A 27,846-nucleotide genomic window follows, 5' to 3' on the forward strand; every position below is an offset into this window, starting at 1 on the left:
TGCCTTGCTGACCAACACAGTCATCTGTGATGGAAAAATCAATCTATATTTCTGAGCTCTTGATGATAATGATAATAACAGTAGCTGTAACTGTTACCATTTATCGAGCCCTGGGGAGACACTGCAAAGCTGTTTGCAGAAGCTAAACCATTTAGCCCTCTCAGGTATCATGTTAGGGACATGGTTTGCTATTACATAATAATTGTATTCTTAAAATAATCTCTTTTAAGTTTTTTTTAAATTCTCATAAACAACTTTAATGACGAAAAGACTGCTCAGGGGCAAGAAATTCAGTCTACAACAGAGCTAATTCTCCACAGAAATCTCAAAAACAAAGGCTTTTTAATTGTTCTTAGGTTACTTGGGAGTTGCAAACTAAAAATAACTAATCTTAAAAATTGGCAGAAGTCAACCCAAATGTCATGGAGCACATGCTGAACACTGTGGATGCCAGTATCTAGTTAACTTACATCTAAACCAGGCAAGTCAATTTTGAATTGGTCCATAATTGCTATTATTAGGAAGACCCTTCATCCATCACTAAACCTGTCTATTGCCACTACCATTAAAAAGGGAGCCCAACGGCAAAGAACAACAGTCACTCAACTCAAGTGACTCTGTGTGTTGAAGCTGTTGGCCAACAGACTGCCAGCCCTCACCACGCACAGGGTTACTCCTGATTGTGTGCGGCAGAAACTCTACCCAGTCAAAAGTCAGGCTGCTTACTGAGTCGGTTGGATAACGACAGGTTGCATCAGGAAACTCCATGGAGCAGGATAGTAGATTGGATTTGCTGTGTGTGACAGATGTCAAGTCAGCTATGCTACAGCAAGCAGCTGACGGAAGCAGCCCCTGATCCAGACTCCCGAAAGTTTCATCTTTGCTCCAATTTAGAGCGATGCCTGTGAATTGGGAGTGGGGGAGCAATGGTACTGGTGTGAAGCTGAGGTCGGAGGCTTCTCCAGTAGGTTTTTGCCCTTGCCCTGGAGGTTGCTGTAATCCTTAAAGCTTTCTAGGCTGGATCCTCCCCACCTCTTCATTGGGAGCTCTGACTTGGAGGACAAAGTAGCATTGATGCTTTCTGTGTAGACAGACGGGTGTTTCTGAAAGTGTCAGTAGACTGAGAATAAACACAGGCTGCTTGTGACTAAAGCAAAGCAGTCCTGGTGACCTTTTCGGGTCACCTCACACTGATTTGCTCCCTCCAGGGTCTAGCCCAAGACACCTGGACATTCCACTACTCCCTGTGTAAAGAAATGGGCCTGCTGGCATGTGGGTGGTCCTAAAGGTCACCCACCCAGTCCTTTTTCCAGTGAGGTGAATTGGTGAGCTTCTCTCCTTATTACCTTGTGTAGCTGAGTCTGGAAGCTGGGGCTCTGGAAGCATTTTCTCCACTCAGTGTGCCCCCCATACCTAGACCAGGGAGGTATCTGCTTCCCTGGACTCCCCCAAGTGGAAACTCCTGACTTGGTTTATGCATCAAATTGGACAAGTCCTTCTTGAAGGTCCCTTGTGAGCTTGTTGCTTTTTGTCCTTGGGACACAAAGAATATGTTAGTTGTATTCCCCACTCTGGGAAGATGAGGCTTGCGTATTAGGCATTGAATCAAGACAGTGTATAATGAAGGGCTAAATTGCCACCATTGGCTACAGGTTTAGCAGCAGGCATCTGGCTTCAGATCCCACATCAGCAGGTTGGCTGCTTGGCTATGGGTAAGTACCTGATCCTTCTTAGACCATTGTCTCTTTTTTTCAGGGATGCTAAGAATGCTGTCTTCCAGGCATTTCTATAGGAATTCAGGGAGAGAATTTGTGCCAAGTGTATCAGATGGAGGTTGACTCATGGTTTTAGTGTTAGTGCTAGGTTTCAGTAGCTGAAACACATTTGAGAGACCTCAGCAGTACTGAAGTTCAGGTGGTAGCACATCCCCTTCTGTACTATGCCACTGTCTTTCCTCTTCCATTCATTAGTGATTGGAGATTTTGATTGGTAAGTTACCCAAACTTGATCTCAGGGGGCCACTTTTACTGCCTCGGTTGCTGCCAATCTCTTAACCCTCACACACATTCATTCACAAGCCTCTGTTGATTACACCTGGTCTCTGCCTCTGCATTAGTACTTGATTATTACTAATTAATCCCACACTGATTACTCCAGAACCCTCTTCACTGCCCCCCTTAATTCCAGTGTCACCCCTTCCAACTCAGGTCTAATTCTAACCAGATGATCACTTTCTTGCTCAGTCTTTTGGTTGCTTATTATTTTTCATAAATCACCATCACCTTCCTCACAAAAGCAAAAGTACCTGACTGTTCCCCAAACATCCAACAGACTCCTGGCATCTCAGGGAATGCACAAACTCTGAATTAGAATTGTTTGTTCATGGCTCCTGGAGGGTCACATTTACCCTTCTAATTTGAACCCAAACCCTCTTTGTTTGGAACCTTTTCTTTATTCAGGACTGACCTAGCTGCCCCTCTTCCATGTTCATATAACACCTTTGCTTACAAGATCATAGTATAGTTTTGTTTCATAACTGTCTCCCCCAACAGCATGCGAACGTCTTGAAGAAGGGATTGTATCTTACTTGCCTTTTTCTTGATCTTATTAAAAAAAAAACAAACTGGAAGCCAGCTGTTGGTGGCGCACGCCTTTAGTCCCGGCACTTGGGAGACAGAGGCAGGCAGATATCTTGAGTTTGAGGCCAGTCTACAGAGGGAGTTCCGGGACAGCCAGAGCTACACAGAGAAACCTTGTCTCAAAAACGCCAAACCGAACCAAAACCAAACCAAACCCATGCATTTAAAAATAATCAAAAAGAATTGGTGAGATGGGGGGGGGGCTGGAGGGACAAATGATAGACAATGATGATGAGTGAGTACTTGGATAGATGGATAGTTGAATGAACAGAGAGATGGATGGATATAATGGTTGACGAAATGGGCCAGTTCAGCAGTGGTCAAAACTTGTGATCATGTTACATGCCCAGAGAAATGCAAGAATGTCTGTAACAGCCAAACAAATACAAGGCCGTATTTTTTAAAGATTCACAGTTGGCGTTGAAAAACCATGACTACAACTCAACAACTAGTGGGCTTTTGACCTTGATCCATAAGAAAGCTCAGAGGTGCTTCTGATCAGAGAAGAAAGGGGACACATGTGTGTACCCCATGCTAGTTTAGCCTGGCTGCCTCCTGCTGACCCCCTGCATCAGTTCTGGCCTCATCCAGCTCCATTCAGCTCCATGTTCAGCCCCCACAGTTCACTGTGGCTAGAGATTGCCACCTCCCGTGCCAGATTCACATCAAAGCAGGTGGCCAATAGTCACCATCTGCAGCTTTCTGGAGAACAGCTTGTTTCTCTCCCTTCGATACTCAAGAACTCTGATAAGTGGCCCCCTTGCTTGAAGTTTCAGTTTCTTTCAAACCAAGTTAGTGCTCCCACAGAGAGCTTTGAGAGGGAAGACCAATTGTTTCCCCAAGGAAAAGGGAGTAAGTCTTAGAGTGACCCTGAAATACAATATTACACTTCTGATATGGAGAACTGGCATGTGACCCAAACAAGAGGCAGTGGAAAGGCCCTGGGGCTACTGGGATGAGAGCCCAGCCCGGCCGCCAAGAATCCCCCTTTAGGGCTTGAGAAGCAGTCGGCAAAGCACAATTGGCTAAATTTGGTTGTGTTTTTATTTTTGTCCAGCCATAAATACCGGCAAAGAAATAAAAGCTATTCCTTCCCTTCTGGGAGCCTCAGAGCCAAGCTGGCTTTATTTTTAACTGCGGCTCTGGTCTAAGTCTTCACCCTGTTCACCATTGTAAGAGGTGGACTTTGGGGGTTTTGCCTAGACCTGATTGTTAGGTGTCTGAATGGACTTCTTACCAGACTTAATGCAAGGGTGGTTCCAGACAGACCCAAAGAGAGACCCAATTCTCACCTGAAGAGCACCAAGAGAGTCCTTTTCAGGAAGGGCACTGCTCTCAGAGCAGGTCAGTGTCTGGTTGGGGTGGAGGAAGTGGCAATCCTAGATGAAAAGAAGCAGGAAAAAGTGAAGAAAGGGAAAAGGCCAGGGCACTTTTGTTCTGCGAAGGCTTTGAGCGCTCTGGTTCAGGCCCTGGAGCCAGCTGACTGTCCAGACCCTGCTACAGCACCCCTGAGAGATGCGGTGGCCTCCATCTGGCCTGGATCCCTGGCTTTGAATCCATTATGTAAGAGACAGGGACAATAACAACCCAGGCCTTAAGCTCTGCTGTGAGAGTCTGCCAGGGCAGCCAGCATGAAGCCCAGTGCTTGGTATGAGGGCAGCAGGTGGGATCAGCCATCATTGTCACCAAGGCCATCATGTGACACCCTGCCCTTCCACATGCAGTAGGCCCATTCTCCCTGGAGCCCAGAGTAGAGTTATTTTGCAGTTGGAAAACCAAGAGTCAAAGGATTTGGTAACTTGTCCTCAGATGAGTATAATCAATCAAACCTGAACCCAGCGCTGGGTAGCCCCAGTCCTAACACCACACCTTCTGTGGGACCAGTGACTTCTGCGTGCTATGAAGGAACTTAGCACTGACCACATAGGAACTACTTTAAGCAGGGTTCTGGTTTTCTCTACCTTGGGCTCCCCAGTCTCATGACAGGAGCCTGCAAAGAGAATACTGGAAGTGATTTTCTTTTCTTTCTCTCTCTATTTTAAAGCAGAAAGAAAACTCATGGAGACAGAATGCAGAATGGTGTCTAACAGAGCCTGTTAAAAGGGAAAGCTGGCGAGCTGTTAAATGGATAGACTTAACTGTGTGTGACAAACGTGTCCTGAAGATTAGTCCTACAACCAGGAGGGCCACACTACTGTGCTTCATGCCCCTGAGCTGTGTGCTTAGAAACTAAGAAGGCAGCTAATTTCGTGTTGTAAGATTTTAGCATCATTTTTAAGCAATTAGAAAGAATGATCACATGTACTGGAGTCAGACCATTGTAGAGGCAGGCTGCAGGTTGGAGCGTTTCTTGTCCAGCTTCCCAGTCTTTTTGTTCCTTCCTCGCTTGAATCAGAAGCCTCCTCAGCAGCATCCCCAGTCCCACCCCACATGGCACAGACTCTGTGAGAGCAGAGCTGCACGCTTTTTGAAAGGTGCTTATTAGGCGACATCGTAAATGCTTCTCTTCTTCATGCTTGGCCCGTTCTGACCTCCTTCAAGTCCCTGGTTCCACTGAAGCATTTATCTATAGGATGAAAGAAGGAAATAGTAGGCAAGCCTCCCTTACAGAGTATTATTTTCTTGGAGTACACATAGGGGAAGGACCGGGCTTAGGCTTCACTTCTGAGAAGTTGGGTGCAAATCCTGCTTTTTTTCTCCTCCATTTGCCTAGCTCTAACATGGGGCTAACAGTTATTCCCTGTAACTGCTTTTCACCTCTGTGAGCAGATGCAATGCAAACCAGTATGGAAACTAGCTAGGAACAGGGCCCCCTCTGGCTTGATTACCTCAAGATAGCAGCCCTCATCGACATCACAACAGGGGCTTGGTGTCCCTTGGGGACCTCTGTGGCCCTTTCTGTGAGCATTTAGTATCATTGGTGCCCAGGAGACTCTTGAGCTATTTTCTGTGTTCATCACTTTTGAGCCACTGTGACCACAATAAAGGAAGGAAAGACTGCTTTATTTGGCTCTTTCTTTCGAGTTTCGGTGCATCATGGCAGGAAGCTTACTTGGTGACAGGAGGAATTGTGATGAAGGCAGTTTATACCATGGTGGACCAGAAAACAGAATATTGGAGCCTCCAAAGGGCGTTTACTAAATGATATATTACTGACTGCCAGACCCCACCCTCTAAAGGTTCTACAGAATCTCCAACTAGCCCTGATACCCAGAGAACCAAGCATGAGCCTCTCCGGAACATAGCAGGTTCAGATCTTAATAGCTCTGTTGGCAATTGCCCAGTATAGTCATCTCTATAGGGCTGTCTGGGTTTAACTGTGAGCTATTCTTTGTGCCCAGAGTTTGGGTCAGTTTTTCTATTAGCTGCATTGAGGAAAACCTACCATTTTCACAACCCATAAATATCTCTCAACTGTTTTTAGCTTAGAAGAAAACAAACATTTAGGCTGAAATAAATGCTTTCTAATAGATGTATAGCATACTTATCTTTATACTTGCAAGAATATGATATGTAAAAAATCTCTTATGGACAAAGCAGCCCAGAAAAGGCCAAAGGACCAAAAACCCATGAATGTCACGATGTAGCCCTGCTATGCCCCCGTGGCAGAGACTGGTTTTCGGTCCCTCAACCCGTACTGATCTGACTTGCCCCCTTTTCAGTTCCTATGGCAACTGCCACTTGCTCCCCTCCCTGCCATTATTTAAGACTTGGTACATTTTGTCTGATATTTAATTTATGCTGTGAAAAGCTTGAAAGTATTGTCTAGAGTTCATGGGAAAGAAGGTTGTCACCAATGAGTGATGTCTGTCCTATACTTGTGACTGAGGAGGGGAGGCACAGCCAATGTGTTCAGTTTGTACCTATGACCGATACAGATTCCTCTTTCCAACCTGACTACAAACTCTTGCTATAATGGTATATATGCCTTACATGTGTTGAGCCCATGCTGAAAGATCTAGAAAGTCTCTTAATTCCTGGTGATGGACTGGCTGATCAAAGCAATGTCTGTGTATATACTCTCTGTACTTGATATCCCTTTGACATCTTTTCATTCATCTTTTCCTCACCAGACGTCTGAACAAGAACAAGCTCCAGGTCCTTCCAGAGTTGCTTTTCCAGAGCACACCAAAGCTCACCAGACTGTGAGTAGCATTCATGTGTATTCGCTATCTTGTATCTCACCTGGCTTTGGTCTCATGGGCACTGTGGTTGTTGCGGTTATGGTACCCATGCCATATGGAGCTTCAGAGCAAAGTCTGCCTTCTTGCTCCTTCTGTCAGAGCCGGGTGGCTTTATTGACCAATGAAGACCAGCAGTGTGTGGTGATGGGTTGTTTTCCCTTGCAAAGAGGGAGGAAGGAGATTCTTCCACTGGGTCTGAAATTGCTGCATGGAATTTCCCTGAGAGGGTTTGGGGTGACTTTATTCATCAGAAGCAGCCTGTGTGGGTTCTTAATATCAGTCTGAACTAAGCTCACTTCCTTGCTGGTTGGAACAGTCCCTGCCTATTGCTCACTTCTTACTATTGACGGCCCAGGGTCTGCATATCTATGGTTTGATGGAAAAAAAATAAGTAAAATTTGATTTTTGCATTATTTTCCAGAATGGTTTGAGTGTATATATTCATTATGACAGTCTAGAAGCTTGAGAGCTTGAGGTCCAGATTGAGGTAGAGACTGTGACTTATGGATAATGGGTGTTCTCTGCAAGGACTAGTTCTTGATGGTGAACTTGAAATCCTGCTGGCAGTGGATGATGGGTGAACTATGCTGCCCAAGGGCGCTCTGAATGGAACAGCACTGTGTCTGACAAGCAAAGTCATAGCCTGACTCAGAAGACACTGGCATTACTGGGGTGGCTCCCATGCCATGACTCCAATCTCCTTCCCCTTGGCTGGGTTTAATGCCTACTTATGCAATCAAACCATGCATGTAGACTGGAATAAACTGGAAAATAGGAAACATATGTCACTGTGTGCACTTAAGCCCTGAATTAGGAATACATGCTTATGGATGTGCGTGTGTATAAACACACACACACACACACACACACACACACACACACACACACACACCGTACATGTAAATACATTTGCAAAGAGCAAGAAGAATGGTCCTGGGCAGGCTGGCTTTCAGCAGATCAGTGGTCCTGTTAGATTTCCACAGGACAGGCCAGTACTTGTCATGGTCTCTTCTTTGAGTGCACCCCCTGCCTTTGGTTCTCTTGTTCACCTAGTTAGCTGACTTTGCTGAAAGTAAGAAAGGACATGACCTCCCTTTCCATTCCTCCAATCTGCATCTGGCTGGACGGGCACATGGCTGGAGGAAATGCACAGCCTGGCTGTCTAACAGAACTCAACAAGCAGTGGATCCACTGCAACCACCCTGATTTTTAACGTCTGCATTCCCTGCACAATCCTCATTCAGTATCCTTGGAGCTTTGACCCCCAGACTCTGATGGGTAACTAAATCCTCAGCTTCCTGAGACCCTTATATAAAGTTGGGAAGTATTTGTATCTAAATAACTGTGCACTTGTGCACACCTTCCCATATCCCTTAGGTCGTTTCTTAGATTTGTCATTCTTCCTTTTTGTTTTTTTTGTTTGTTTGTTTTTGTTTTTGGTGGGGATAGGGGTTTGAGACAGGGTTTCTGTGTGAAACAGTCCTGACTGTCCTAGAATTCATGACTGCCCGGCTTAGATTTGTCATTCTTAACAGAATGGAAATTATATATAGTGGGTGTATTGGATGTGTTAGAAATGCTGACCAGGTAGGTTTGGGCATGCTCAGTGGAGGTAGTTTTCTCTCTAGCATTTCTAATCTAGATGGTTTACCCCACAGAGGAGGGACTAGCAGAAACTCACTGAGTGGCCGTGTGTCCCCCACAGGACTTCATTGCCACTTTATCACTCTACTTTTACCAATAACCGCAGGCATGTGCCTTTCTCCCGGAATCTCAGCGTTGGTCTCTGGGTGGAAGAAGGCTCTGGGGGCTGCAGATGCTGGTGGCTTTGCGGGAGTGGAATCGGGATCTGAGGACTCAATTGCTTTAGGTGTCAGCTGGGTTGCTTTCCTAGTCACAGATGTCTCCCTCAAACCACCAGGCAATGCCAGTTTTGTGCCAAGAGTGCGAAGCCAGACAGAGAAGTTTCAGGGGTTGTTAACCAGTGTCTGGGATGCTGGCTGTAAGGCCCAGAGCTGGAACGCACTGGTTATGAATTAATGGCCCTTTTCTAATGGAGTTTGGAGAGCCCCTTTCTTTCCTGTGCCTAACTGTCTTCATCAGTAAATGAGCTGCCTCTCCCCCTCCCCCAGCCTCTCAGGGCAACTGTGAGCATCCAGTGAGATGATGGTATGTATAGCTATGTGCTTTCTCGGGTTGAGAGCGCTGGGAAAGTTGAAGGGCTAGAATACCTATAGTTGCCTCTACAGTTTTATTCTTTACAACCTCAGCTTCGGGAGCAGGGGGATGTCTGAAGTTGCAGTGGGCATTGAGATAAATTATACCAAGCTTTTGCTTCAAGCCAGAGAGCTGCAGCTGCAAAGGCAGGAACAATGTTCAACTCATCTGGTGACCATCCTTCTGGGAGTCTTTGGCCAGGCACAAAGACTGGCACAGATAGGCACTCAGACAATGATGGCTGTCTGAGTAAGTTGATACGTGAATGATATGGGCCCAACCGTACAAAAAGTGCTCTCTGAGAGGTTTGACTCTTATTTACCATTCATTCATCCATTCATTCATTCAGTATGCTTCCTTTGGTTGCCTATTATAGCCTAGTCCTTGGCTCTGAGGACAGAGCAGGAGATGTGAAGGATACTTAGCTCCTTCCATACCCAATCCTGACACATTCTGACTGACTGCCAAAGGCTGAGAGCCAAATATATAAATATATTTTAAATCGAAGCAACTATATTAATCCAGGTTGGAGTGCTAATCAGCCATTGCTTTTTCTCTTTGGGCTTGATCTTTGATTTTTCTTAATGGCCCCATTATGTCTTTGTCTTATTTTGTCAGCCACTCCAGGGCCTTTTTGGAAGTAAGCAGGGTACAAATTAGAAAATCAATAAATGTGCAATCATGGGTGTGTATACATACGCTGTCCGCTCTGTTAGCAAAGAGCTCTGCCTCTCAGGAGACACGGTGAGCCAGTTCCCTGGGGAGACAGACTGGTCATGGACCCTGCAGCTGACTGGTCTGTAGCAGGCCATGTGAGATGGCAGCACTTCTGGGCATTGCTCTTACTATTTTCTTCACTCCGGTGTTCATCTTGAGGATCTTTTCATGACTCTTTTGAGAATTTCATACTTGCCTCCAGTGTATTTGGTCACACTCAGCCACTCTCCCTCCTAGCTCCTCCCAGATCCACCCACTTCTCCCAACTTCAAGTCTTTAATTTTTTAGTAGGTTAACCATTCTTGTCCCTGTGACTGAATACATGACTAGAAGCAGCTTAGAGGAAGAAACTTTTATTTTGACTTACAGTTTAAGGGAAGGTGCGGTGACAGGAGCAAGAGGCTGCTGGCCCCATTGCATCCACAGCTCTGAAGTAGACAGCAGACAGGAAAGCGGACTATGCTGTGTAAACCTCAGTTCCTACCCCACCCCAGTGACTCCCCTCCTTAAGTGAAGCTCCACCTCCTAAAGGTTCCATAACCTTCAGTTGAGACTAAGTATTTAAAAATCTGTGCCTATAGAGGACATTTCACATTCAAACAACAACATGTGTCTTCTGTAAAGGCTGTGGTGGTGGCAGGAGACATATTTGAAGTGCTGATGTCAAAGAGAAGTCATAGCCTGTGCTCTGTTATAGCACTTCCGACTAATAAGGACCAGAAATGAGACTAGAGCCAGTTGAATACAGAGGAAATCTATCAGGCCTTGTAACTGAGAAGCCAGTGGTTGCAAAGACTTCAGGGGTCAACTGGAGTAAGGGCCTAGGAGATATAGCATTAGGACTTCATGTTACATCCCTTGGACCAGTGGACACAATGCTAAATCAAAGCAGAAAACTCACAGTATGCTAATTTTGCAGCCCCAGGGTACCCCCAGGGGCAAAGGACTGAGGAGAGCTTGGCTCTGCAGCTTGTGCACAGGGATTGTCTAAGCAGATGATCACTGCTAACGTGACAGTGTCCTCCGATCAAACCAAGTGTGGTCACATGTTCATCCTACTTGTTTGAACAATAGGTTCTCCCACAGAAAGTGATTGTATGAGAAGACACAGTAAGTAATGCCGGTTGTCAACAGTAGATGTCAACAAGTTTATTGTGCATCTACTCCACACAATGAGTGTTTCAGATCCTTGCAATAATGCTTTAAGATAATAGCACCAGGAAGCCCGGAGTGCCAGGTGCTGTTCTGAGCACTTTACATCTGTGAGATTTTTTGGTTGTCCTGACAACTCTGCAGGATAGGTGTTGGGATTTGTACCGTGGTTAGTGTTGTTCTGTGAGAGTGAAGCAGAGGCTCACTGGGCTTGACGAGCTTGCCTGACGTGGTTCTGGCAGCATCCAGACCTAACTCTGGGTAACTCCAGTCCAGACAGTGCTTTTCTCCATCGCCTCCAGTGTGTTCCTAAGCCGCCTTTACTTTCAGTGAGGCCAAATGACTTCTCCATAAATCCCATAAATTTAAGTGGTAGTCCCTTCTGAGAGCTTGGCCTCGGTCTTCAGCTTCAATCTTCACACCAATATTGCCCACAAACCAACTTTAAATCTACTTCTAAACCCCGGAAAGTGGAAAGTATGCTAGCTTTCCATCCCTGTAGCAACAGACTGACATCATTAATTTATAAAGAGAAGATCTCTTTAAGCTAAGCTTTGGCGATTCTAATCCATGACAGAGCGGCCTCATTATTTTGGACCTGTGACAGGTCAGCGGGCCATGTGTGGAGCACATGGATGAGCACAACCTCATAGAGGAGTCAGGGAGAAAGAGGGACAACAGTGGAATGGGGTCTGTACTGTCTACTTGACTCCAGCTAGAGTTATTTAAAAAGAGAGAACCTCAATTGAGAAAATGCCTCCAAAGATCTAGCTGTATGGCATGTTCTTAATTAGTGATTAAGGTCAGCCCACTGTGGGTGGTGCCAGCCCTAGGCTGGTGGTCCTGGGTTCTATAAGAAATCAAGCTGAGCAAGCCATTGATAGCAAGCCAGTAGGCATCACTCCTTCATGGCCTCTGCATCAGCCCCTGCCCCCAGGTTCCTGCCCTGTTTGAGTTCCTGTCCTGACTTCCTTCAATAATGAGTGGTGATGTGGTAGCATAAGCCAAATAAACCCCTTCCTCCCCAGCTTGCTTTTGGTGTTTTGTTATAGCAGTGATAACGCTGACTAGGCCAGGGTTTGAGGGCACATATATGGCCCTGCTGAGTCCCTCTGTTTTCCCACCATCTCACAGGGCCCTGCCAACTACAGAGAGTGGAAGTTATTCTCAGTTATGTCTCAGGACTGCAATGGGCCTGTCACATGTCCTAGTGTTTCTCCCAGACCTTTGCTGGTCCCTGTCGCTTTTCTGGGTGAACATTCATGAAGCATATATCTCCCGAGTCTCTTCTCAAGTATAAGGGGTGTGGCCTGGGTATCCCACTGCTACAGTGTACACAATGGCAGTAAGGTTTCTGCCTTGGGTGCTAAGTGAATCTTAGTTCTTTGCATCCTAAAGAAGGACCGGGCGTGGGAACTGTGCTTCTGCTTTTCCTGGGATTCCCCAGTGAGCTGAGGCTAGGAGGTGGTGAAGAGAAAGGGCTAAAGGTTGTTCGTTATGCACTTAGAGAACAATTACTTTCCCTGTTGGCTTCAGATCATCATCAGAAAGATAGGTAGCAATTAACTGATGCCTCTGGGGGTGTTGTGCGGATAAATGAATACAGCAATAGTAAGTGCTCAGTGAAAGACTGCAGTCAACTCTCGTTAGCTAGTAATGGAGCCGTGCACATGCTCTGCTTTGTTTGGGGTCTGTGATGTGAGCACTTCAGCATCTAGTAAACAGTCCAGACTCCAGCATAGAAGAGGGCTGGGTAAGCGATGCACTTGGGTTGAGAAGACCCAGCTTCTTTTGGCTCTGCTGCTTATAAGCTGTGTGTCCCTAGGTGTGTTGTTACTTTGCCTCTCTGATCATAGTTCCGTTCTTCAGAGAGGACAGGTTGGCCCATGACTTGTTTTACCACCTGGAAGCTATTGATTTCTCATTCCTGCTTGCACTTCCAGCCTTTGCTTTTAGCTACACACAGGTGAGGTAGGGTAGGCTTTGGGGCTACTGAATGCTGCCCTAATTTCTTTAGAAGTGGAAGGCAGGGTGAAAACAATGATTAAAAGACCTGAATTTTCCCAACAGCTCAGTGTTGGACAAGCTGAGGGGGTGACCTTGTCACTGGAGGTTGAGCAGACTATTAGAGCACTGCTAGGCCAGCTGGCCTGGATCCATGGCCAGTGCATCCCTTCGGTACTAGGTAGTAGGTTAGCAGTTGTGCTGGTGTGACAGGGGATCTGATTATCCTCCTCTTAGCTCAGTGAGGTGTTTGACAGCTTTGAAAACATGACACTGGGGTTAAGCCCATTGTCGCTCACTTGGAGCAGTGGAATTGCAAGAGGCTTGGGAAGTTAATCCCCAGGCAGCTGAAAACAATACAAAAGTGGCCAGCGAACCACTCTCTGATTTCCTGGACTTCTGATGTGGCCAAGTGACATTGCTGTCTGAGAGAAAGGCCATGAGGTGTCCATTTCCAGGGGGTTCCCATGCTAAAATGCCTCTGTGTGTTCATTGACCCCCCCCCATCTCTACCTCTGCTGGGGCCCGCTGTGTTCTGTTTCATTGTCTGTCTTGTTTATATCTGTTCTAGATCCCCACGCTAACTGGAAGCTGCATTCCTAAGTGTGTTCTTTCTCTCTGAGGCGACTCAGTATCAGAGCAAGGAACAGGGCTTAGGGCCTTCCATACCTAGCTTTGAATCCCACCATCTGACCACCTTAGATGAGTCACCTCAATTTCAGATGTCTCTCCATCTCAGATGTCAGCTCTATACTAGGGTTGTCCATCAAAGTTACTGTCCAGTCTGCTGGGCCTGCCTTGGCAAGTGCCACAGACTAAGTGACTTGAACTACAGAAACCGTGTTTCCCACTTCCAGAGTCTAGAATGGAAACTCAGGATGGTGGTCAGGCTGTCTTTGTTTACAGTGGCTGTATCCACACACCTGCTCCTCCTTGCATGCATGTCCTCATCCTTTTGAGGACACCAGTCTTCTTGTCTCTATGAGGACAGGAGGCTTACCAAATGCCAGCTCTACCCAAATGGCTCCATTTTCAGTAAAGACCCAGAGTCCACACACAGCTGCACGCTAAGGTCCTAGACCTTGGAGCATCACTCAACAGGTGAGCTTGGAAGATGGGGTACATGGGTCAGCCCACTGTGCTACTAAGGGGTATTTTGTAAAGTTAGTGGGTCAGATGTTCTTTCTAGATCACAGCTTTTAGAGATAGATACACCAGTGACACATTTTCAGGGCAAAGAAACAGAATCCTAAAGATTTGAAAAGCTTCTCATGGCATGGTGCCAATAGCTAGTAAATCCAGAATGCAAACCCAAGCTTCCTTAATTTCAGGGCTCAGATTCCTCACCAGACTGTCTGCACTGTTGCATGGAGAGGTTAGTAAGGGGAATGCCAGCTGCCTGGGGGTGGCTTGGTGAGTGCTGATTCCTGAATCATTAAGGGGCTCTACCTGAGACCTGCCTTGCCGACTGACTGAGCTCCATCTGCAGCTGACGGAGCCCTCTGCAACTGCCTTCCTCTTCCAATTTCTCCTTCGACTTTAAGACATCACTATATGCAGTCTGTGACTCCATAAAACTCTGCAGTGATGTGAGACAGTGCTGTAAAAGCGAAAACCCAGTGGGGAAAACAAAAGCCATGCTAGCCAGATTCCCAGCAGGGCTGCTATCTGATGTGGTAAAATGACAGTATGGTGGTGGGAAGCCAACCTTGGGGATGGTGAGACTGCAGGCATCAGCGCCTGCCCGGAGCCAGGACTCAGAGACCCGGGTGGTCCTCACACACTGTGTTGCCTCTCTGGGATTCGGTGTCACGTCAGACGAGATCGGGCGTGTTCAGGGTGGTGTGGCCGTAGATTCTGTGTCATGTCTAGAGAGGACTGGATGGAGTGTGATATTCTGTATGGCCTATGGGCTATTGGGGTGGGAGTCTTGGGGTAATGAGGTCGTGTTCTCTGAGGCCATGGCCAAAGCAGAGTTCGAGGAACAGGGACACAATAGCTCCATCTCTGCTCCATCCTCCTGCATTGACCCCAAGTCGCACACTACAGGAAGTAGGATCGTTTGGTCTGTGAAATGCCTGGACACTTGCTTGAAGTTTCTCTCCAGTCTGTGTGTGGATAGGTCCTAAGTAACAGTGGACACCACATAGCTTTTGATGCTTCTGTCTTGGAAGCATTGACCCTACTTCCATCCCATCTCCATCTCTGTCTCTGTCTTTCTTGTTCTCCATCTGTGTGTTACTTTAAGCCAGAACCAGGAGAGTCGATATGGAAAATGTAAAGTTCCCTCCCCCTCATCAAGGATTTGCCCTGGGGAACCAGAAGCCTTTGGACTTCACAGTAGAGTTGGTTAGAAGGCTAATGTTTGAATTGTTCTATAAACGTCTATAGCATATATTAGAACCAGGAGTAAACATTGTTTAGACCAGTGGTTCTCAACCTTTCTAATGTGGTGACCCCATGTATAAAGTTATTTTCATTGATACTTTATAACTGTAATTTTGCTACTGTTATGAATCATAATGTAAATATCTATGTTTTCTTATGGTCTTAGGTGACTCCTATAAAAGGGTAGTTCGACCCCTAAAGGGATTGTGCAGCCCACAGGTGGAGAACCACTGGTCTAGTCTAGTGCTTCTTGGACTGACTGGGCATCTAAATTCCTGGGGATCTTGTGAAAAGTTGGACTTCAGCCCCATAGGTCTGAAATGGCACCTGTGAATCTGCATTTCAAAGTGTGCCAGGTGATGGCTGCTGGCCCATAGCCATATGTTCTGCATAGCAAGGGTAGGCTCTAGTTTCTTAGTAATCAGAAAAGACACCCCTCAATGCTGACTCTCGGACTGTGCACCCAGGATATATATATATATAGCTTGTTAGATCTGGAATGGACCTAGGGATATAACTTTGTAAGTAGGTGTGCTAGACAGTGTTGGATGTGTCACCTGTGGGTGTACCTTTGAAAACATCCATCAAAGATAACACCTATTATTTTGTGGATTTTGGAGGAGAAGAGGAACCAGCCAGGTGTTGAATGCCTGCTTTTAAATGCACTTTCCCGTCCCTCATAAGAATCCTGCAATGTTATGGCCATTACATAGAAGTTGAAACAGGCCTGAGCATCTAATCACAAGGAATAAACCCAGGATATGCTAACTCACAGTTCTTAGCTTTATTTTTCCACCCTATCATGTACCTCCCATGTTGAGACATGGTTTAAAAGGGTTGGTGACTGAGAAAGACAGAGAAAAACCACATATTGGTGAAACTTTTACAACTCAGTGCTTTGAATATGCATGCTCACTTATGTGAACAGACATGAACACATGCTTGTATCAGAGATTTCAGATATTAAAATTTCATAATTAAAAGAGAAAAATTTAGAGACTTAATGCTAGCAATAGGCCTTTCTAGATTCCAGATAACTTAATCAGAGGTAGAGATTGGGTTTTGCATATTTAGTCCCTTCAGTTTTTTGGGTGAACAGAAGAGTTCTCTAAAGTGATCAGGAGAGAGAACATTCTGGCAACTTGGAAATTGTTTTGAATCTTTTTTCTAAGAGGCAAAGAAAAGTGAGCTGTGAGTTTACAGTGCTTTGGAACTACAGAATATGCTTGTAATTTTTACAATTCTGCACAGACTTCTTTGCCACATCTGGTTGATATTACCGGCGGGGATATAGGGGGGAATAAACCATGGGTTGGAATGTGAAACATCCCACAAAATGAGTTTCTTATAGGTCGCTGCATGAAGCATTTTGAGTTTCCCTTGCTTTGGAAGGGTGGCTTAAGTGATTTCGTGGATTTAGCATTTTCTTTGGTTGGAAGGTAAGGGGTTTTGTTAGTTTACCTGGTGGGGGTTCCAGGATGACTTTCTGAGGATGTGTGTGCCACTCCCAAGTCATGCCGTGGGCTCTGGTGAGAGAAACCACCCTGCAGGGAAGCCAGAGAACCCATGTTGTCAAACAGCACTGGACAGAGGTGTTCCCTTTGATAGCGAACCCCTGGGAGCAGCTGAATTGCTTCAGGAAAAGGGAGCCTGTGGGGAAGGTGTTACCTGTGTGAGAGCTTCGGGAAAGATCCTGTATCTTGGCTGGTGATGCTGAACAGCTGATGGCAAGAGTAACTCACAAAGGTGAAACACTGTGCAATCCAATACATTCTCTATGCTGTGTATGTAAGTAAGTGAAGAAAAAATAGAACAGATATCATGCCATACTCAGGATTGTCAGTTCCTTGTAACATTTCTTCCCCTTCCCCAGGAACAAGATGGTGTGGCCAGGGACACCTTGAGTGTTCTGGATACCTACTGGGTGTGCATGTTGCTCCACTGTGTTGGGATGTTGAGTTTAGGACCAAGAGCTGTCCAATCAGCCCAGAGGGTGTGACTATGGGCTTCTTGCCATCTGGCTCCTTCTCTGACTTCCTTGGCTGAGACCCACCTTCAGAGCTGGAACCCTGACAGCAGAGCTCTTGCTGCACAATACCCAAGCGGCTCTCAGCACCCTGCCGCATGTGGTAGCGTTGGCCAACTTAGACAGGGATTTGTGGCCTTTCCTGAGAATGCGCAGATAAAGAGTGTGGTATTTGTTACAAATGAGAATCCAGAGCCAGCTTTCACGCACATCGTGGCATCCTCATGCTCCATAAGAGGTAGGCATTGTCACAGGAATTAAGCATTAGGGCACTACTGTGTTCTACATAGAAAAATAGCCTTTGCAGGTGGGCAGACCCAAGCACACTTCCTTGTAATATCTGAATCATACAGATATGTCCATATCAAATAAGATTGAAATAGTGTTCTCAAACTACATTCAGTACCAATACAAACATTTCTTTTTTATTATTATTAATTTTTTATTTTTAAGTTTAAATTTAGATTAGAAACATGGTTGGTTCCCAAGTCAGTTCCAGGTCCCTCCAACACAAACATTTCTAAAGAGCCGTATCATCTCTCGTTTTCAACCAATGTTTGGGGGTCTCCCTCAGGAACAAATAGGGTTCTGATTTGATGTGATGGATTCTAGCATAATTTTAAACTATAAACACACACACACACCTGTAACTTTCCTTTCCCCTGGCTTTCCTAGGGGCTTATGTCCAAAATTTGAACATTAAAATCCGTTTGTAGGGTTTACAGTTCATTTACAAGTCTTGGAGATTGAGGCCCAGAATGAGAGTGTTGACATAATATTAACAACAGCAAAACTATGATAACACAGCACTGTCCAAACCAAACAGAAATGGAGACATTTAAGTAAATTTCACATTCCTTGCCTGGGTTTGGTGTGCAGGGCCTGTGATTTTGATTCATGCCTTAGAATAATATTTTAATGTTTAATTCATGGTGTGCTGTTCTTCCCATCACTGCTCTGTAAGTCTTCCTCACCTGTGGGTGGTGATGAAGTCTGCTTGGAAGCATGGCTTCCCTTTGATTGACACTGCCTGTTATGAAGCCAAGAACTCTTCCCTGGTTGTCAAGGTGGGATGTCCTGCCAGGGAACCAATGGTTTGGCTTCTACTGGTGTATGTAGAGCTCTGGACTTGGAAGTTTTACTTGACAAGTCAGCTTTTGATTGAAATAGACATGCCAGCATTCCCCTGAGCAGGAGAACACCTCAGTTCCAGAAAAGTATGTAGTCACTCTGAGAAAAAAACTGATTTCTAGGAAGTGACCCCCTCATCTCAGTTAGGTGCTATAGAAACACCACACCGTGAAACCAAGTGTTCATGGAAATCTAACTTCAGTGAGTGTTTAAAGCTGAAGAGGACCTGTGTTATCCATATGGAAATACTGGACCACAAGTTTCATTTTTTTAATTACACAGTAATCATGCTATTCTTCTCTATGCTGCCTTCTCCTTTTCAAAAATGTAAGGGCAGGGCCAGAGAGATGGCTCAACAGTTAAGAGGACGGGGTGCTCTTTCAGAGGTCCTGGATTCAGTTCCCAGCAACCATAGGCAGCTCATAGCCATCTATAAATCCAGTCCCAGGGGATCTACACCATCTTCCTGTTTCTGCAGTTTCCTGCATGCACAGTGTATACATACATTCATGAAGGTAAAACACCCATGCACATTAAATGAAAGAAAATAAATCTTTAAAATGTATGTGTACATAATTTGTATATATCATATAGCACCATGCTTATGCATATAATACACCATGCCATCCATACACATATACATGTCATGCCTCACCACACGCAGTCATTATCACATCACACACATAATCATACTACATCACACGCATAGCAAACTTCACAACACACCATACCATACCATGCCACATCATACCACACACACCCCTCATCAGAACATGCTCACATAAGCATTACACCATACTCATACATTATAACACACCACACAGTAACACGCATCTTGCCATGCCCATTCATAAAGCATAACACATACACAGAAAATACCGCATACCTGTATACATGCTAGAGCATACAGTATACATATCAGACCATTCTATGCCCATATATAAGCATCATATCATACCATGCACAGGCATGTATCATTCTACACCAGATACAGACAGAAAAAAATAAAAACTTGATGAATAAATGACATTCCTTTCTAGGCGCTGAAACAAAACATAGGCGTTGTTTCACATTACTGAAGGACCCTGGTAAGGAGGCTCCAGTTACTGAGCAAAACTGTGCTGAGTGCTGAGACACTGGGGTTGTGAAGGCAGCAGCCAGCTGTAGAGGTGCACTCTCTGTCTCCTCAGCTTGTGATTGGTGGCTGTGGTGCATAGATGTTACAATGGTGGGTCTGTGTCAGACACAGTGAATTGTTGCTGCAATTGTTCCTAGTCTCTGGAGACAGCCTCACTTTTTCCTGTAAGAGACTTTCCAGGGTCACTCCTCTGTCTGTGTCCTTCAGGGACTTCCATCCTATTTTAGAACTCAGGACAAAGCACTGCCAGACACCAGATCCTGAGGGCTTGGACAGTGAACAAAATTATCTTAGGAAATCGTCATTATGGCTTTCATTGCTAATGGTGTTCTCTGCAGACCCTCTTCCCGTTGCAGGGCACTTCCTTTATTGAAATGAGAATGAAGGATGGGAGATCATTATGTCTAATGAAACCGGAAAGCAGCAGACAGAGATAGGACTTCCCCGGGAGCACGTGACTCCTTTCTCCCTGCACTGGCATGAAGGGATGGGGTCAGGGAGACTGTCAGCTCTGCCTTCACTGTGTATTCCCAGTTTGTCAACCACCTTCTGTCTCAGGAACATCACCCCAGGAGCAGCCTTGCCTGTTCTCCAGGAGACGCTTACAAGGACATCCTCAGTAGCCAGCGTGTTTCTTCTCATGCTGCTCTGCTATCTCATCCATCCAATAGTAACCACCCAGTAGTGATCATCATCATTTTAAAGACTTCCTCACAAGCACGTTAAACCGTCAAGTGACTGATTGGGCCTGCCAGCTCCAGTGCCCTACCATCTAGCTCCTACCTCTCTTTCTGGTGGCACCTCAGGCCACATTCTGCCTACTGTGCTCCCACGGGCCTTTCTCCTGTTGCTACAGTGACTCTGATCTCCTCTTGGCAGTCTGTTCCTTCTTGGAACATGCAGATTCCAGATGTCAGCACGGCCCAGTCCTTGAAATTCAGGTCCTGGCTCCAACTTTACTTCCTCAGAAATCCCTTCTGGCCCCTGTGTGTGGTGGGTGGTGATCTCCTGCCTTACTGTAAGTTGACCCTGCTTTGGTTTCTTTAGAGCACTTCCTGCTACCTGGATTCGCTGGCTCATTCATTTGATTACTTTTGTACTATCTGCTCTGTCACCTGTAATAGCAGGTAAGCATCTTGGGAGCAAGGATGCTGCCTGTCTTGTTAACTCTGCATCTTCTACCCTGGTATGCAGCACAAGGCAGGTATTGGATGAAAACACTAGAAAATGAGATAATGAGAAAAGAACCCAGTCTCTTCAAAGTTGACTTTTTCTTCTCATCGTGTGGTCAGAGGGACTTTCTGTTGCAAATCAGAGCTCTTTCCTCCTTGTTCTGAACAGCCCCAAATGACTCATTAAGAACATGCGTGTATGTGCATGCCTACTGCATGCACACACATACACAGAGCCATGTCTTGCATGCTGGAAAGCACACACATGGGGGCGAGGGAAGGATAAAGTAGCAGCAGGCAGCATTTCTCACTTGGACAGTGGGTCTGCCCTGCAGAGACAAATAACCCTTGGTAGGATCCCTCTCTAGTAGATGTGAGCCGGTGCCCAACACTGTGGACTAAGGAGAGGAATGCTGGTTTTGATGATTATTTCAAAGGTCTGGGGATAATATTCTATGATAAAATGAAATCAAAAGATAAACTGTTGGCTTCGTCTCCAGGCCTCATTGATTTTTGACTTCTAATGGGCTTTGAAAGGGGTAGTCTAGTTATTGGAAGCTTAAGCTAACTGAAGGCTTAACAAAACAAACAAACAAACAAACACACAAAAAGACCAAGGGGGATGCAAACTAAAAACCCTTTCTGAGGAAAAAGAGCAAGAGGGGAGCAGAGAGGGGGGAGAGAGAGAGAGAGGGAGGAAAGGCTAATTTACTGAACACTGGTCTAAACTTCCAAATTACTTTTCTCTTGATCTGGGCTCTAAACCAGAGGTTGTTTGAAAGACATCTGGTGAATGAGTCCAAAGATGAAATGAACCATATCTTCTAAAATGATTGAACCAGAACCACTCCGGTACATCAAAATATTAATGTTTCCAAACCAACTCTCCCTGAGACTCTGCAGTGGTGCTGCATAAACGGAAACACTAACCTATCATTTGCCGCCCGTCTCCCCTCTGCCCTGCCCCTGTCTGCTATTTCTCCTTCCAGGAAGCCCACCACCATGCAGCATCTCCCATACTGCAGAATGTGGGCTCTTGGGACTCTCTTCATTGTCACATGTCAGTGAGAGGTGCTGCTGTTGTGGATGACCTGATGTCATTACTATCTTTAAGTCCATGTCATGAGGAAGGGGGAAGTGAATGTCCATTGAGGCTGATGTCATTAAAAGATTGGGGTGGGAAGGCCAAGGGAAAAGAGAGGGAAGAGGAGAGAGAGAGAGAGAGAGAGAGAGAGAGAGAGAGAGAGAGAGAGAGAGACTGAGGAAGGAGGGAGGGAGGGGAGATAATAAAACATGGGATGGGCATGCTAGGGAGCTTTTCGGGATGGGGGATGTGTCAAGTCCCGTTTTGTCTTTTCGCTGAGTTCTCCCAAGGCAAATGAAAGAATTTGCGATCATACACAGGGCTCGGTTCTGTGCTAAGCCTGCGTGAGCCTTTGTCTCCCCGCCATTCCACACAGTTATTTTCATCGATGCTGGATCTGAATGGCACCTTCTCTAACTTTAGACCAGTGTTCTCATTTTGCTGTTGGAAAAACTGAGTCATCCAGCAGTAGGGGACCCCAGGTCTCTGGCTCTCAGGTTTCTAGTCCTGAGGTGCAAACTCAGCACCAGCGCACTTGCCTGCCTTAGCCATGATTTCTCAATAAGGAATGGGGAAACCATGGGAGAAAAACGTTAGCTTTGAAGTGTGGAGGATTGACATTTGCCTGATGTGAGCTGGCTAGAGTATTGTCTTTTAAGAAAAGGGATATAGATGCAGGCACCAAATCCACCAGTCCATGGGTCTTATACTTTTTGGCCACCATACCCATGAGAAATATGTTTGTGATCTTTATGAATCAGTTATCTGCAAATGCAGAAGGATTAATCATTCTTACCCATTCTTGGGGGTTCTATGGGAGCATGTTAGTCATATCATGAATTTGAGGCAGGGAATTGAAAGAAAAAAACTCTTTAGAGAGCTGGTCTAAGGAGAGGGTCTGTCTGCAAGTTAGGTGATCAGAAGAAAGGTCCAGAGGCTGCCTCCCCAAAGCTGCTGTCTTCACATTGGGAGAATGTTGGGGCTATCCAAAGACATTGTGGGACCACCCATGATGGGAAGGGTCGGGGAAGTCTTCTTAGGGTAGGGAGGGAGAGGAGACTACTTCCCAGAGTTTGTCTCTTTCAGGCCCAGAAATGACAAGTTGGCCCTAGGAATCTTGGGTGTTACCTCACTAATTGAGTCAGCACCAGAAGCTGACTTCCAGCCCTAGCTGCTTGCTTCTCCTTTTCCAGAAATCTGTTCATCTAAGAAAAACTTCCCAGCCAGTGAGTACTGGGGCACTGGCCAGGTTTTCCTGGTGGACATACTTGCTGGTGTGCCCTGCTCACCTGCCATATATAACCCACTTACCTGCAGCTAATTAGCCAGGCCTCAGTGTGGAGTCCCAAATTGCTATGTTAATGATGTCAGCCCTCCTCCCCTAGCAGTTCTGATTTCCCCGGCACAGCATGAGGGACTTCAATAAGATCTCTTTCCAGTGATATAATTTGATTCCTCCATGGGAAACTGCTTTGGTCCTAGCTCACTTAGCACTAAATCTCTCCATAGATATTCTCATTACTTAATCTTTTCAGGCCCCGGACCAGCCCAGGCCTCTTATTTATTTATCTGGGGCCCTGTTTACTTCCCCGTTGTAAATTTCTTCTGGCTCCTGGCGGTCTGATTGCCTCAGTGATAGACTAATAGCAGGGAGCTTCTGCACATGCCTTGTGTGATGAGGCAAATAATACGCTTAGCTTATGGGAGGGAAAGACACCCTCTATTTATTTCAGTGGGGGGAATATTACTCAGAGGAAAGGGTCAAATCATTTACCTCATAGCTGCTAGTGGAAGTCAGTGTAATTACTGACAGAATTATGGGAAACAAATTGTCAGGCCTGTAAATCAGATTCCCTGATTCTCCAAGGCAGAGGGGAATTCTGTTGGTTTGAAGGGGCTCTACTTCTCACACGGGGTGGTGGTGTCAGTAGACAGAAGGTTGGACAAAGGGGCGTGCCCTTCACTGGCTTTGAACCCTTACTAAAAGTGAGCAGATACGGTCCACAGGCCTATCTAGCCCCTGCCACCTATGATTGGAAATAAAGTTTTATTGGAACATGGACATGCCAGTAGTGTACATATTTGCAGTGGCCTGTCTGTGTGATGTGGTGCACTTCTGACAACAACTGTGTACCCTCCAAAGCTGCAAATAGTTACAGTCTGGCCCACGACCCTTTACAGGAGAGCTGATGGACCTTACTCTACCAGTAAGTTCTTTGTAGTACTTTGATATTGAGATGGAGGGATTAATCTGGATCACTCTTCTGGCTTTCTCTTCTTCCAGAAGAAATTCAATCCCTTGGCAACGAATTTAGAAGGGAACTAGGCTACTTGTTCCTCCATTTTATCACTTTAATATCTCTTCATTGCCGTGTCTCTCAACCACCTGCCTGGTGGCTTAGTGGGCACCTTGAACCGATTTGTCAGAAGAGAAAATGGAAGCCCTGAAAGGTGAAGCGTTTTGCTCAAGCTTGGATCGAGAACTCGGATTCATACCTTACTCGTCTAGCTCTGAATTCTTATTTCAGCGGAATCTTCTGTTTCCCTGGGAAAACGAGAACTGGCTTTGGCGGTGGGAGGAAAATTGATCCATGCTTGGCCTCTCTCGGCAGGAGAGCTGCTGAAAGGGGGCCATAAGCAGCCAAGTCAGAGGAGGCACAAGCAGGAGAAGTGAAAGGAACTTAATTTATCCAACCCACACTCACTCTTGGATGGAGAGTGAAGCAGGCCCAAGAGTATGCTATCATGTTGGGTAACACAACAAGGACTCGTCACGCAACAAGGCAAAAGCAGGGAAGGTCTGAATGACAGAGCTTATTCATGGCCTCCACAGCCTGTGTGGTGGGGTCTGCTAGAACAAGAACGTGGTCCACATCACTTCCTTCTGAGTTCTTTGTGGCTGAACTAGAAGGCGGACCCTGACTCTTGCACCCTTACAAACACTGCTCGAGACTTAGGCGAGAGGCGAGCAAAAAAGATTCTCTGAACTTCTGACATGGTTATGGGCAAGCTGGTGGGCCCACAAGCCCATGGATGTCACCTCCATATCTGCTGCAGCTGTAGAAGCATCAGGGTAAGGACAAGAATCAAATACACCTATTTTGATTTTTTAAGCTCCTGAGATCAGAGCCTGGAGGAGAAGAAAAAAATCATACCAGAAAACAAAAACACAGGCACGTGCACCGGGTGTTGTTCTCAACACCATGGGCTGCAGGGTCCCCTATGCTCACAAGCCATCGTAAGATGATTATTTCTGCTTTGATTCATTGAGAAGAAAGTGAGGTCCTAGAATGATAATTTGCTCAAGCTAACATGCACATGATAGAGCTGGGAGGCCAACATGACTGATTCCTTGGCTGATTGCATGCTAGGGGCAGGAGGTGGGGAGAGCCACAGATAAGTGACCAGATTATCAAATCTCAGCTTGGCTACCAGAGCCCAGGATTTGGCTGTATTGGGTCTCCATGGCCACTGTGTAAATGAACATGACATCAGCCATAGACTGGGAAACATTCAAGGGCGATGGCGTATTTAAGCTTTCCTATTGTCTGGCTCACAGGAAGACCCCAGCAAGCCCTTCTTTGTCCTCTCCTTTCTTGCCAGCAAGAAAGACACAGCCCAGGCTTCCCCACGAGAACCATTCCTGTTCTTCGTGCTGTGCTGCAAGTGGGTTGCTCCAACCCAGTCTCAGCTGCTTCCATGGAGTCATGGTTGTGTACCATACAGCAGACAGAGCACACCCAAGCAACAGTGGGTAGAGAAGACCTCCTGCCATCACCCTTGTCTTAATGTGAATTGAATTCTGCCAGTTCAAACTCTCCTCTGCTGAACCTTCAGTTCAAGAGTGCCAGGTAAACCCGGGCTCCTGCTGCCTCTGAATACCTGAGCAAAGACATAAACATGTGAACAAGCCATGACACACATGTGCCCTCTCCCCTCCCTTCCCCTAGGTGCTCACTCACCTACTTGACCATGCCACTCCATGTTCTTCCTGCTGGCCACTCTTCCTACCCGGGATGTCCAGCCGTCTCTCTTGAGACCTGGCCAAGCTGAGCAACAGTGCTGTATGGTTTCTGAAGAGTGAGCCTTGTCTGTGGTAGGGTTACGGCAAACCTGAAATGTGGTAATCCTTACAAAGCACTTGGCATAGTGCCCTGCATTCAGCAAATGTTAGCTGCACTTACACTACTCTCATGGCTCAAAACCTCCCATTCAGAGAAGGCTTTGTGGCCACCTCACTCGACAGAGACTCCTGTATCCATCTGTCCATGGAATTCTTCAGGGCAGTCATTAAAACCTCATTGGTCACACCTTAGTATTTTTAGCATTATTTCAGCACACGGCTATTCATCTTTGGTGTTACTAAGCAAGTTGTTCCCTGTATTTCTGCACTCCTTCCAACAGCACGGTGCATAACCATGCTGTCTGTGAAGTGGGTTTTGCACAGAGTGGCCTGTTAATTTACCAGCAGCGTGTTTCAAGGAGCTGCCAGGCTGGGTAAAGTGAAGGGTTTGGAGGAAATCACTCACTTATGTTTTTCTTCTGCTTCATCATTACTCATTTATCTATTTGTTTTCCTTCTTTTCAAGAGCATGTGTGTCTGATATGCATGCATGTGTGTTTGCATGTTTGCATATGTGTGGATGTGCATGTGTACGGGTGCAGTCTCTGCATGTGTGTGCATTCATGCATGTGTGCGTCTATGCGTGCATGCCTCCAGCATATCTGTGCGGGCATGTGTGCGTGTATGCATGTGTGCCTGTGTGTAGGCCTGAGGTTGTCAGGAACCTTCCATCCCTCTTCTATTTTATTCTCCAAGGCAGTGAGTCTCAGTCGTGCCCAGAGCACACTGATACAGCCAGTCTATCTAATCAGATTGCTCTGGGAACCATCTCTCAATTCTTTCTCAGGTTGGAATTTCGAGTGGTCCTCCATGCTCACCTGGTGTTCACTCAAGTTCTGAGTCTCCAAACTCTGGTCCTCTTGCTTTCAGGGCAAGATTTTGAGCCACTAAGCTGGTCTCTGCCCCTTCTTTTAAAGAGATGATATGGGATAGTGTCAGGATGGAATCTTGCTTACAGAGGTATTGTTTTTGACCTTAACACTTTATGAAGAAAAGCTGACTATCTTTAAAACTAGCGTGGATAGAAAAGTTCAAGTTTCTCTTCCTACCCATGCCCCAGAGGTAGTAGCATCACAGAGCTACATCCTGGTATTCTCTCATGGGGCACTCTCCCCAGTGTTCCCACTGCCCACGTGACTCCTTGTTTACCTTGTAGCACTTAAGGCCTTTAGGTTTACCAAAACTCCCTTTTTCATCCTCTAGTGAAGTCCTACATACCAGTTCCACAAAGCAGGGCCCTGGCTTCCCAGGATGAGAAGCAGGAGCATCATGGCTCTACCAAGATTCTGATGGGCTTGGTTCAATGTCTGCTGTCCTTTGACCCTTAAAAGTTGGCAGACATAATGGCCTCCTTCCTACAGATAGAACAGGGTGCCAACTGAGGGAGTCTCTAAGTTATTGGATTAAAGGTGGAAGATGCATGGGAAACATAAGAATAAGCCACTATTGCCATCATGGGGCCTCCTCCATTATGACCATAATTTAATCCTAACTACTACCTCTGAAAGGCCCTGCCTTCAGATAGCATCAACGGGCCAATCTGAGGATTACATTTCTAGTACTTTGCGGTAAGACACTCAAACCCACAGCAACAATGAAAAGCAGACCTGGGTTTGAATCTCGACCTGGCCACTTTAAGTCTTGGCCAACTTCCCAGAGGCTCTGTTTTCTGCACTTGGTTTTGTTTTTCAAGAAGGATCCTAGCACCTGCTCGAGGTGCTGCTGGGTGTAGAGCTCATGGCCCCACACAGCAGTTAATTAACACGGGCTCAGTAAACGTTTGCTATTTTTATCGACTGACTGGTGGAGAGCAGTTTCCCCTGTCAGGAGTCTCCAAGGCACAGAAATTCAAAACCGAATTATTGAGCAGC

The 27,846-nt window shown here is 46.0% G+C and overlaps 1 protein-coding gene across 1 annotated transcript in view; it reads left to right on the forward strand.

Annotated features, from left to right (window-relative positions):
- The window catches only part of Slit3 (slit guidance ligand 3), a 571,841-nt gene that overhangs the window by 97,933 nt on the left and 446,062 nt on the right, over window positions 1-27,846 (forward strand). The window contains exon 4 of the mRNA XM_040748452.1: window positions 6,713-6,784. Coding sequence (XP_040604386.1) covers window positions 6,713-6,784 — 72 coding nt within the window. The remainder of the gene's footprint in view (window positions 1-6,712; window positions 6,785-27,846) is intronic.

Source organism: Mesocricetus auratus, unplaced genomic scaffold (assembly GCF_017639785.1).
Source record: "Mesocricetus auratus isolate SY011 unplaced genomic scaffold, BCM_Maur_2.0 Super-Scaffold_100007, whole genome shotgun sequence".
NCBI lineage: Eukaryota > Metazoa > Chordata > Mammalia > Rodentia > Cricetidae > Mesocricetus > Mesocricetus auratus.